Source organism: Telopea speciosissima, chromosome 5 (assembly GCF_018873765.1).
Source record: "Telopea speciosissima isolate NSW1024214 ecotype Mountain lineage chromosome 5, Tspe_v1, whole genome shotgun sequence".
NCBI classification, from domain to species: domain Eukaryota; kingdom Viridiplantae; phylum Streptophyta; class Magnoliopsida; order Proteales; family Proteaceae; genus Telopea; species Telopea speciosissima.
In genome coordinates, this window is record NC_057920.1 from 56,937,931 (window position 1) to 56,951,149 (window position 13,219).

At 39.0% G+C, this 13,219-nt stretch overlaps 1 protein-coding gene across 3 annotated transcripts in view; it reads right to left on the reverse strand.

Annotated features, from left to right (window-relative positions):
- Positions 1–13,219, reverse strand: part of LOC122662457 (histone-lysine N-methyltransferase CLF-like) — a 55,700-nt gene that overhangs the window by 25,033 nt on the left and 17,448 nt on the right. For 2 of the 3 annotated variants that reach the window (XM_043858093.1, XM_043858091.1), the window contains 3 exons: positions 2,392–2,548; positions 2,088–2,305; positions 1,558–1,689 (listed from right to left, as the gene is read on the reverse strand). In XM_043858093.1, coding sequence (XP_043714028.1) covers positions 1,558–1,689; positions 2,088–2,305; positions 2,392–2,548 — 507 coding nt within the window. The remainder of the gene's footprint in view (positions 1–1,557; positions 1,690–2,087; positions 2,306–2,391; positions 2,549–13,219) is intronic. The other variant, XM_043858092.1, reaches the window with a different exon arrangement.

The following is a 13,219-nucleotide window of genomic DNA, read 5'->3' on the forward strand; positions in this document are numbered from 1 at the left end:
GCAGGAGAAGTAGTTATTAGGGAGTAGTATTTGCTAGAAAAGTAGTTATTACTATGCTATTTCTCTTTTTTCTCTTTTGGGTTTTAAAAGATTGTATTTTGGGATGGAAGACAATGAAAAATGTTAGAATTTGTGAGATTTCTCCCATTCTCTACAGCATGAGTGATTCCTGCAAACCTTGGAATGAAGCCAAGCCCCCTTTCTCTTCCCTAATTCTTCTCTCATAGGCTACCACCCTTTCCCTCTACCCCATTCCTTTTCTTCCAGTCCCAGTTGTCCCACTTTTGGCTTAAATTATAGCCTCAAACATTATGGGCATTCATCAATTAATAGCAAGGAAGCACTGAGGACCATAGTTCAATATCTCGCGATATATCGGTATCTCGGGCCTACCGAGATATCCGAAATTTCGCCGAAATATGGTATTTTTTCTGCCATATTTCGGCACTCTATCTCGATGGGTTTTTGGCCATATTAAGGCCCGATACTTCATGTACACCCTTATTTAAGCTAAATAAACACATTTAAACCTTCATATTGCAAAAAAAATGAACTCAAAGTGGTGTTTTGGGTTTGCACCCTTGATTGACTGTATATGGTCGGACCCTGATGTATAAAATAGTTAAATACATATTGTTTAAGTACTAAAAGACATAATAAGAAATTTAAACAAAGTAATGAAACAAAAATAAAGTCAAATGTAGCCTTTAGTTTAAACTTTAAAATTTAAACTCATAAAGTCATAAATACATAAGTCATAACTCATAAACTTCATAATAGTCAATAGTTCAATACTCAATACACAAAGTATTTCTACGAAATTTACTGAAATATACCGAAATGTACCAAAATTGACCGAAATATACTGCTCAATACACAGTATTTCTACAAAATATACCGAAATATACCGAAATTTCTACGAAATTTGAACTTTTTTCATTTCGGAAGCCCATCTCGTTTCGGTTGTGCCGAAATTACCGAAATTTACCGAAATTTCGGCGATATATCGCGAAATTTTGTACCATGCTGAGGACACATTCTTTGGAGTTTGGTAGAGACTTAGCACTTGATCACAACACTCCAACATGTGGGACAGCAAAGGAAGGTACCTATCATGTATCCTTAATTAAATTTCCATGAATCCAAGAATGAATTTTCGGCACTTGTATTTGGGAATTTTCATCATTTATGGCTACTGTTAGATCTGATTTTCTGCATGTACGTTGTGAGTTTTGTGTTAGCAGATCTTTCCAAACCCAAATTCACTTAATCCTTAAACTTGCATTAGATTTCCCAAACCAGTCCTGCACCACATACACACACTCAACTAGATTTTACTCACTTGCCAAAAGAATAAAGTACCAGATTTTAGTCAACTATCATATGTAAATTGATAGAAAGACAGGAAAAATAATCATCAATGACATAAATTCTAGGACTTCTATAAGATATCCAAATTAAACTACTCAAATGACGCAAGAATTTGAAAACTGCAATAATCATGAGATTACCAGTCCAACTTTTTTTTGGAGGGGAATCAGCAACTTAAAAACTCACCCAACCCAGCAATTTCTACAAACATCTGGATCGCATTCCCTATTGGCAGCAAAGCATGGGCACTGACGACTTCGACATTGACTTTTGGCACAATGGCAGCCTCTAAAACGATTCTTGCAACTTTTAGGACATCTAGAAAGAGAAGTAAGAATCAGTAATGGTTGACTTGCTCAACCCATTCAAGCCAGTAGTGAGAGTAACACAGAACTTCAAAAAATAAAACTGCTCAAAGTAGTAAAAGATGTGACAACTGTAAACAATATCCAAACATCAGCTTTTTCCACAACTCACTCCAGGGTGATGATAAGAAACATTGAAGGTTCATTGGTCACACATTGCAAAAGATGGCTTATTGCATTTATCAGTTTAAAACCAGGATTGCATTTTGAAGCTTATGACCCATCCCTAAGAATTTAACTCACATCCTGTCCTGTAAATCATAACCATCTGCACCAATTTGGGAGGAGGGAAAAAAACAGAGATTCCAGTGACCTCGAGCACATAATTCAGAAGGGAGAAGGAAGTCCTACCCACAATACTTTTCGCAGCAGGTTCCATTTAAAAGGCAAGTGCACTCCTTTCCGCAAGCTGATTGGCAGCTACATGGGTTAAACTGCCGGCATGGTTGATCCTTCCTCTCACTAATCCTCTTCCTGATTGAATGGTAACCAACAGACTTCCAAGTATACTTTAAGCGACGAACCCTCCCCCTCCTGCGCAAGAACCTTGATCTTCGTGGTTTAGCATCCTGAAAAGCATTTCAGAAGAGCATTCCCTTGTTTGAGAAAGAGGCGCCCAATGCTAGATGCACACAAGCATACAAAGAATACTAACCATAGAATCAGTATAGTCAACCTTTGAATGGCCTTCAACCAGAGAATTTTTACCATCACCAGATCCAGAAAATAGTTTATTTTCAGTGAAACTCATATACTGAAAAACCTCAGCACATGTCTTCATTCCATTCAAAAGGTTCCTAGCAATTAAGCAGCTGTACAGAATAATAAAAGAGCCATTGTTAAAAGTACTGTATCAACGAATGAATTACACTATTTCCCGGATACATATGTATACGGCAGCTGAAAAAATAAATATTCTGTAAGTTAAGAGAGATATAAAGATGTAAAACGTACATGAATAGTAAACCTTAGAACATTGATATTTCATAGAACTAGAGCAATCTAAAGTATTCAAAAGTTGCACAGAAAACCAAGTAGAAAAGGCACTAGTTGACAAATTTGCATTTATTTGGGGCTACAGCAATAGGTTTGAACAATAGTTTGAAAATTCGGCAAAATCTCGCCAAAATTTCAAAAATTTCGGAGATTTGGAAGAGGGCAAGTCGAAATACCATACAAATTAGAGAATTGACAATATCTCAGTTGAAATTTTGATGTTTCGCTGAAATTTCGACCGTATATCGTGTCGTTTCTGCTATATGGTTCAACAGGGTATTATAAATACCCATTTCGAATGTGCTGGTCGACATTTCGACCAAACTCGAGCTATTTCGCCTGTTTAGCCCCTTTTCTCTGTGGGAAGATGGAAAACCCACATTTTGGACTGATTTTTGCCACCTCACCTCTAAACACTGCTGAAATACAGTGTTGGAGGTTGCCACATCGCTCCAACAACATCACTTGTTGCATATTGATGAAAATTTGGCCACATTCAACAGTTCAAGGTATGAATTTCTTCCCAAAATTGAATTTTTGCACACAATATGATAAATACCCGAAAGTTGTGTGACTTTTCTAGCAATATATTTTCCCTGAAGTATCGGAGCTTAATATGGCCGTTTACCAACCCCCTCCCCCCTCAAAAGGGCCAACCAAAACTCACTAGCAAAAAATGCACTGTTTCGGCGAGACCAAAACCCGAGTTTTCGAACTATGGTTTGAAGACTATGCAGAAAGCAAAATAACAGAAAAGAGCACTTGCAAGAAAATCACATTTCATGGGCTGTAGATTCATCATATTAGGAGTCACAAAATGATATTCCAGTGCAAAAAGAACACTTGAAGGAGGTATCAGACAGAAACTTGTCTGCCTTGAAAAAGGTAAATGTTATCTGACAGATAATTTCACTAAAAAACTCAACAAAACAATAGCAATATGTCCTTAGCAGCATATTTAGAACAATATGGAGGAGCCAAAGGAGAAGCTCTTTACATCAAAATGTTTAGTTGAAGGTGATTGGAGTCACGATGTCAGACACAAAGCTCACAGCCTTAACAAAGTTGGTATTCAGAATACCTACTACTGCCCCAGGTTTGCACATGGAACATGAACTGGACCCAAAAACTGAGCAGATGTTAAACTTAATTTGGTTTGCGAGAATGCTGTCAAAATCGCTCCGAATGAAATATTTTTTTGGCATCAAAACAAATGAATATTTTACCACACTTTTGGTTTTTATCAATATTTTACCATATTAAGATTTATGAAATTTTTAGATTTGAGAAAAACCCCAACATTAAAAAGTTGCAAATTGCACCTACCGCCGAAAATCCAATTTTTGTTCTTGAACTAGGGGGTTGACTTTTTATCCTTTTGGAATTTGATTTTTTTAACTATTTTTATTGGATTCAAATATTGGGGCATTTGATTATTTATGAATAATATCTTAAGTAAATGAAATACAAATACAAATCATTTACTTTAATGTTAGGCATAAATAAGTATAAATAAATGTATGTATACCAAGGTTTGCATAAATAGGTGTCTATATACCAAGATTTCCCACCGAGATGACCAAAACCACAAGATCTCGCCAGACTCTGGAACTAATATGCTTGATTTCATGGTACAAAATTTCGCGATATGTCGCCGAAATTTCGGTAATTTCGACACAACCGAGACGAGATGGGCTTCCGAAATGAAAAAAGTTCAAATTTCGTAGAAATTTCGGTATATTTCGGTATATTTCGTAAAAATACTGTGTATTGAGCAATATATTTCGGTCAATTTTGGTACATTTCGGTATATTTCAGTAAATTTCGTAGAAATACTTTGTGTATTGAGTATTGAACTATTGACCATTATGAAGTTTATGAGTTATGACTTATGCACTTATGACTTTATGAGTTTAAATTTTAAAGTTTAAACTAAAGGCTACATTTGACTTTATTTTTGTTTCATTACTTTGTTTAAATTTCTTATTATGTCTTTTAGTACTTAAACAATATGTATTTAACTATTTTATACATCAGGGTCCGACCGTATACAGTCAATCAAGGGTGCAAACCCAAAACACCACTTTGAGTTCATTTTTTTTGCAATATGAAGGTTTAAATGTGTTTATTTAGCTTAAATAAGGGTGTACATGAAGTATCAGGCCTTAATATGGCCAAAAACCCATCGAGATGGAGTGCCGAAATATGGCAGAAAAAATACCATATTTCGGCGAAATTTCGGTATATTTCGGATATTTCAGATATCTCGGTAGGCCCGAGATACCGATATATCACGAGATATTTAACTATGCTTGATTTAGGGTTGGGTTGAGATCTCGAGTCGAGTTCTCGACTCGACCCGAGATCTCACCGAGATGGGGTAATATTGGGTATCGCCTGAGATCTCGTCTCGAGCTCTCAAAATAGCGAGATATTCATTGAGATCTCGAGAGTTTTTAATCTACGGTTGGGACATCATCCTGCGGAATGCTGTAATATCCTCTCTAGTAAGGAAATCACGATCTGCTTGAAATTCAGATGAGTACCCCATAGGCTCAGTCTTAGTCGTAACAGTGTGGGCTCTAGCTCCCCCTCTCCTGCCACCACGCATACTAGTGGATCCACCATGCATGCCAGGGAGACGGTCATGAAGTACCCAACACCTCTCTCCAGTGTGCCTAGATTTTCCACAATGATCACATTTTGGTTTATCTTTGTCATCTCTACAAGGTGGCCCTACGCCTCTCCTCCCACCTCGCCAGTCTCTGTGGGAGCTAGAGGCAACTGCAGATCTCTCCAGGGTTGGGGCAATGTCCATGGCAACTCTTCTAGTCTCCTTACTCTGTAAGTAGCTACATACCTCATCTAAAGAATGGAAGTGGTGTCCTTCCTAAAATCTGCAGCCGAATTAGCTCATATTCTAGATTCAACCCACCAAGTAAAATAAGAACACATTCCTTCTCAAGTATTTTATAAACCTTTGCCTCATCCTCGGGGTTGGACAGCTAGAGGTCCCTATAATGATCATACTCCTCCCAGAGACCAATAACAATGTTGTAGTACTCATAAATATTCCTATCACCTTGCTTCATTGTGATGACTTTTTGAAGGAGTTGATAAACCTTTGCCGAGTCACCCACTCGGTCAAATGTCTTGGAGACACTGGCCCAAATATCCTTAGCAGTCTCCTTCCTTATAAACCTTCTACCACTCTCAAGTTTCATAGAGAAAATCAACCAAGTCATAACGGTTGAGTTCTCAGTCTCTCAGTTTAGGTACGTAGGATCTGTTGACTCAGGAGCCTTAATGGAACCAGTAATGTACCCCGGTTTCCCTCGACTTCGCAGAGACAACTTCACAGAATGAGCTCAGTCCAAATAGTTGGTGTTGACCAACTTCACAATGGATATCTGGGTATTGGGGTTCTTAAAGACAGTCATACTAGGGTTGGTACCACCCAAACCACTAGTCAAAACTTCCACAGGTCCACTGACTTCAGCACAGACATTGGTGAATCAGTGTGCTACTTAATCAAACAGGGAGTACACTCTACCCAAAAAACAAATGCAGCAAGTGTGTCGAACACACATCACAAAAAATCCAGCTCAAATGCACTCTTCAAGGTGCAACATCTCATGGTAACTCAAGAGGTACAAAAAAATAGAGTTCACAACACAAGGCAGCTGAGACCCATCATAAACAACCTTTTGAAATTCGAAAGCAAAAAAAAAAGAACCAGAAAGCTGGCGGTACCTTTACAACAGTAGAGAACTGAGTTGTGACTCCACAGCCCTTCTCTTTAAGAACCGAGGGCTTGTGGAAGTGACAGAGGGGCCTAGGCCGATTCAAATGAGCCCTACCCCAGCTTCATCAACAGCCAGATGTGTGTGTGAGAGAGAGAGAGAGAGAGAGATTCCAACACCGAAATCACTGTTCATGTGAACAGTGTCATGAACAGTATTTTGGGCTCCTATTTCTTCACATACCTCCTTTTAATGTTCCTATGACCCTCTTCCAAGCTTATCTCATGGTTCCTTTGAGTTTTTCACATAATGGTCTCTTCCTTCTGAACCACTTTGTAACCTAGGGTTCCAAAGAGAAAAAATGGAAGCGGAGTACCAGTAGGACATCTCTCAAACCAAAGAACTGCTCTGATACCAAGTTGGAAATCAAGCAAGGATCGATTTAAGTGAACAAACAAGAAAGTAAGGGCTGAGAAGAGAAGAGAAAGAAGCAAAAAAGGAAAAGATGTGCAACCCTGGAAGAGAGAATTGAATTTTCTCCCCTATATACATTACTAACATACTCCTTAAGAATTACATACACCTCCCTAGGGAGGTAAAAGATAAAAAAGGTAAAAAAGAGAACAATTACAACTTAAGCTGACAATACAATAAACTAGTGACTAAAGTACCCCTATTAATATAAACTCTAACAGAGACGTGTGCAATTGTCAATAAATGTAATGAACCAACGAAAACCAATACGATCAACATTCCGAGAGGGACCCCATATACCAAAGTGAATAATAGAAAAGGGAACATCATTTTTATCATCACTAATAGGATAAGAATTTCTAGTTTGTCTAGCAAATTCACACACATCACAATGAAGTTGTTCCAAACCACAAATTTTAACTAAGTCCGGAAACACAGAACATAAAATATGAAAAGAAGGGTGTCCCAAACAGTGGTGCCAGTGATGAAGCTTTGTCAATGCGCTATCAGAATGAAGGGTGTGAGCTGAAGATGGGAGTGGTAGTGTTGGTGTAGATTCCAAGTAATAGTATTCACTGTGTTGCAGTTCTGTTGACTGTATTCTGCTACTTTCAAATTCTAGCTGTAACAAGTAACTTGGTAATTTGAGTAATCCAGCCCTTGGATGGACACCATCTTCTAGTATGTTGTTCTTCAATGTTAGCACTTAATAGTGCTTAAAATTTGATATCCATCAGATAAGGAAGTCATGCCAGTTTCTTTAATTACTTTCTAATTCTGTTGAGTGCCATTACAGCAGATCCCACCCTTGGATCTGTTTGAATTTCGGAGGGACTGAACACCTTGGTACAGGGTTATCAACAAATTTCAGATCCATCTAACCGTTAGATTCTGTTTTAATAATTTCCATATTCTGCCAGATGGTCTTTGCTTTGGATCATTGTGATTCTGTCCTTGTGGGTTTGTGTTCTATTAACCTTATCTTTCCTACCTTAGAACACATCAAGTGGCTTTGAGAACTGAGGTGTAGTACATATCATGATAGGAAAAGGACGATCCGACAAGACTGACCCCCCCCCCCCCCCAAAAAAAAAAAAGTAACAATATATATTTCTACTTCCAAAGCTGTAGCCGTTTGGCAAATTTCTCCATCACAGGATCCAAAAACTCTAGAATGACATTCCTAAAAAATGTGAAGGAAAACTTTGCCACAAGACCAAAAGTATTAACAAGTAATAGAATATTTCCTCTCTTCCATACTAATCCCAGTGGTGCTATTCCCAATCAACATCAATTTAAGGGTGAAACAGGGCCGGGTTGGGGAGGGTTTTTTAAAACCCCAACCCAACCCTAAGTCCTCTTAGCTCAGTCCAACCCAAACCCCAACCCAGCACTGAGGTCGGGCTGAGATATCTCAGCCCAGGCCCAACCCTACCGGGCTCAGCCCAGCCCAACCCAGCCAGACCCTAATTGACCCTGATCGGGCCAGGTCGGCCCTGATTGACCCTGATTTTTGTCAGGACCAAGTTGGCCTTGATTGACCCTAATTCTATGCATTAAAAAAAGAGAGACACATGATTGGCATCACATCTTGAACACATACAGATTTGCGTCACAATTCTACAAAAAATGAAAGCCTCTGGTGAGATGTTAAACACTTTTGTCAAACTTTCATTCAAATTACAATCTAAACAAAAATAATTAAGGTAAAGCATAATCTAACATAGGATCGGGCCGGACTGGGCTCAATCTGAGGCCTCCAAGGTTCGAAAATTCGGGTCTCGGTGGCATCTCGGCCAGGCCAGAAACCGAGTCGAGCCGAGATCTCGCCGAGATCTCGGCGAGTTGCTGCATTTTTTTTTTTTTTGGACTCGGACCCCCAACTCGGTGGGTTGTACACATATTTTGGGTCTGAAACTTGGTATCCAGCCTATTTCAGGCCATTTAAACACAATGGCATGCCCAGATTTGCCAAAAAACAAGTCCAAATATGAGTTTCACTTTGGACCATAGGTTGGTAGGCGACGAGTCGTACTAAAACAACATAATCTATATATAATTTAGTAAAACATAGCAAATTAGCAATCAAAACATTCTAATTAGCACACATCAATCAAAACATTCAAATAAAATGTACATTACATCAATGTTCACTTAATTTGTTACATAAAATGAGATTGAACAAGAAATTCATCCCTATATCGATCCACATAGAATTCCCATGTCATGGAATTGCTATAGTGTTGCGAGATAGTGTGACACGACTTCCATATAAGTCTTCGATCAACATATACCAATCTCCCTATCTTAGGGTACATGGGAGGCTATTGGTATGAGGTGTAAGATCCTGCTCTTGTCATATTGAGTTTGAGGCATGTATAACTGGTTTGGGACTAGGAATGTATACCCAACACCGACCCGAGCTTTGTGTCATACTCGACTCGATCGCCCATCTCGACCATAGGCACTATAATCGAACCGGTGCTCTGCTGGCCATAGTCATAGCCATGATGATCTTGAGATGATTGCCATGATCGATGCTCACTAGTAGTATCTATACTCATGCTTCGAAACTTGTAAGCATGGTGTTCATATGCCGTTGTTCTCCTCCTCGAGCATAGGTCGATGTGAGTGTTTGCGACCCTTCTTTTCGTTGTATGTTTTAGGGTGGCCACCATGGTCTTGATCTTGAGTGGCATGCGTAACCGAGACTCACCGGTGAAACGCAAGGGTCCTCCTGCGTTCCAACTTCTTGCTCGATCGCTCGCGCATCCCCTCATGACGATCATCATAATAACCGCCACCTCCGCATGCCACTAGCGCAGCAGCCTTACCACCACCACCACCACCAAGATCACCATCAACATCACCATCACTAGCATCATCGGTGTCATCACCACCACCACCATCATCATCATCGCCAGGACTTCCTACAAGAGCTCAAAAGGTTTCGGTGACTCGCATGTGCACGCCCCTCTTGCATCGACATATATTCATCAACATCGCACGGTTCAGGACGCAATGGTGGGGTCAGGCCTACCCCAGATTGATCCATATCAGGTGTACCACGATCCCTCACCCACCTGGAATAAGGGATCCTCATCCATCGAGTCCTCTTGAAAAATGTTGGACAGTTCAATGGGTTCTTTATCATTGGCCTCAATTCCTTCACGTATGTGCCTCATCCTTAATCTCATATTGTAGTGCACATACACAAGCTGCTCTAGTCGTTCGCTACCCAACTTGTTCCGCCTCTTTGAATGTATCAATGAGAATGTACTCCAGTTGCGCTCACATCCGGAGGATGAACAAGTTTGTGAGAACACTCTCACTGCTACCTTCCTCAGGTTGGGTGAACTTGTACCATAAAGCCACCACACTTGCATTACAAATATAGAATAGTAAGAATATGTACATTCTAAAGAGATAAAATTATAATTCATAAAACGTAATATCATGCCACTTACCAGGGTCTGACTTTTGTCTACCCTCCACTGCAGCTAGTCGACCGAAACTTGTTGAGGCCTCTCTGAAGTATTTGATCTATTTTCAATTTGAGGCATTAGTATTTCCTATTTAGTAATTACATTCATAAACTAACTACCATAGTGCCAAAGTCCCATACTCTCACCTCATCATTCAAGGCTTGTGTCTTTGGATGGGGCTCCAACTTACGAGTAACGACTTGAGCGCCTCTAACAATTCTATGTCTAGCCTAAGATCATTGGAGTAGTGATACTTTGGATTCAAATAGTATCTTTGGTAAAGTAAACACCACAAATATGATTTGTTAGTGACTTAATCGCTTTAATGCCTTTAGGGTTTTGAATATGTAAATGTAAAAAAGTTATAACATTTAAAGTATAAAGTATGTTGAACTCACCTGACCTTATGCGATGGATGACTCAAGTGCTTCTCCACCGCTCATCAATGATGTTAGTGTAGGACTTTGCACTTCGAGGTATAGCGACTCTAACCATTTCCTTCATTTTTGGATGGCGGATAAATGTGGCCCAAAGTAGGCTTCTTCTCTGTATCAACCATCCTCGATCATCGCCACCACCGGCTCTAATATGCCAACCACTTTCCCAAGTCCTTCCAAAATCCATCATTTGCAATGGTCTGCATTTGTCTACCTTTGCTTCTTCCGACTTAGAACCTGCCAACCAAACCATTCGCGACTTGCAAACATACACCTTGGCCTATCGCCTTACTCGAAAGCTCTTCAATGCAATGTAATTGGTGGCAAATCGAGCGACACCAGGCCTCACTAAATCTCCATTGCATTTCTCCCTCATCAAGGCTAAAGCATAAGAATGGTTGTACACAAAAGTTGTCACTTGTCTTGCCCTATTTACCACACCCGCCACCAAAGTCTTTTTCCCCATGTCCTTCAACATTAAATCAATAGAATGGGCTGCACATGGGGTCCAAAAGAGCCGGATCCTCTTACTCTTCTTATTCATCAACTTCTCTCCGGCCTTTTTATAGTTGGAACCGTTATCCGTCACAATTTGGATAACGTTCCTTGGTCCTACCTCCTCCCCACTTGCTTCAACTCCTTATACAAGTATGATGCATCCTTTATATGCTTTGATGCATCGATAGACTTCAAGAATATAGTCATTCCATTGCAACTCACCATGAAATTTATGATGGACAGCCTAGTAGGTCCAGTCCAACCATCACCATAAGAGTAACCCCATATGTCTCCCACATTGGCTTCAAACCATCAATGTATTCTTTTAGCTCCTCTACCTCCTAAGGCAAATATACATTGTATAATTCAAATGGTGAAGGTCCTTCCATCTGCATGCCCTCTCTGCACATCAAGGAATGCATTATAGTATGTTCCTTGTGCTACATTGGCTGGAATGCCATGGTAAAGCATGAACTTCTGAAGGCTTTTCGTGCTTTCTCTTGTTTACCACCAAATACTTGTGGGATGGTTGGCTGGTAGGCATCTTGTTGCCTAAAAGTGGTGGGATCCTACTCAAAAATGGGTTCTAGACCTTGTACTCGTGGTCGGGTTTGGGGTCGTGGTATATTTCTTGTCCCAGTGCTTCTCCTCCTCTTATCTTCTTGCATCAGTGCAATGAGCAGATCCACCAGCTCCTCTTGCTTGCTCATATGCTCTTATATTATCAAAATGAAAACTTTGTCTACTCTCACCAAAGTCTGCTGGTAAATTCTCCATTCAGCCTTTGATTGAAACTCACCAGGTGGAGGCCCAATGTCAGTATCATCTCCGCCACGGACCTCTGCACCAGCCCTCTCTAGTATTGCCTCATTAAACTCTTGTTGCATTCTTTCCCTCTCATATTTTTTTAATCTTCCTCCTTTCAAATGTTGTGTCATTGCCACTTTCACTTGGATAGGAACATTTGGGCATGATGAAACATCCTTGCCTGTACCAGACAAGTGTTGCTTTAACCTAGTGGCTCCTCCAGCTAGCAACTTCCCACAATAATTGCATTTGGACTTCTTTTTGTCTGCGGACATGGGAACCCCATGTTGCCATGCTATATCAAACATTGTATACAAAATGTCTTATGTTTTACACTGTTACATAAAAAAGCATGTATTAATAACCATGGATCACTTAAAGTAAGGTATTCAAGACTTAAAGTATGCAATTCATAACTCTTAAACGTAATGTCAAGTTACTAGAACTATGAAATAACTATCTCTTATTTATCCCCTAACCCTAGTATTTATTTGTTAATTAAAAATAATATTTTGAATTTTTTTTAAAACTATTTATTCCTTAAAGTATAAGAAAAATATAATGTAATGATGAATTTGACACCATCTGAAGTTGAATATTATGTACATATGTTGTACATAATTTTCCATAAGCAATAAGTATTTTTCCTTAATATTATATATATATTTTTAATTTTTATAAGATATTTATTAAATCTGAAAAATAAAATAATTTTTTTAATGGGTGAAAATAAAAAATTAAGCCATGGGGTTGTAGAGCATCCCAAGTAGTTTAACATATATCAAAATCATTTTCAAACAATCACTATTCATCCCTTTTTTTCATTTTCTTTTTTCAAATAAATCATTTATTTTTTCAGAAATTATAATAAATAATTTATTAACTGAAAAAAAAATCCAACTCCATGAAGTGATAGATCGGGCAAAGATGTTCAACATATATTAAAACCACATGAATCTAACAAGGATTACAAAAAAAAATTTTGGAAAAAATAGATTTGGGGAAGAAATAGAAAACACCTTTGAAATCTTGCAAATAGGTGA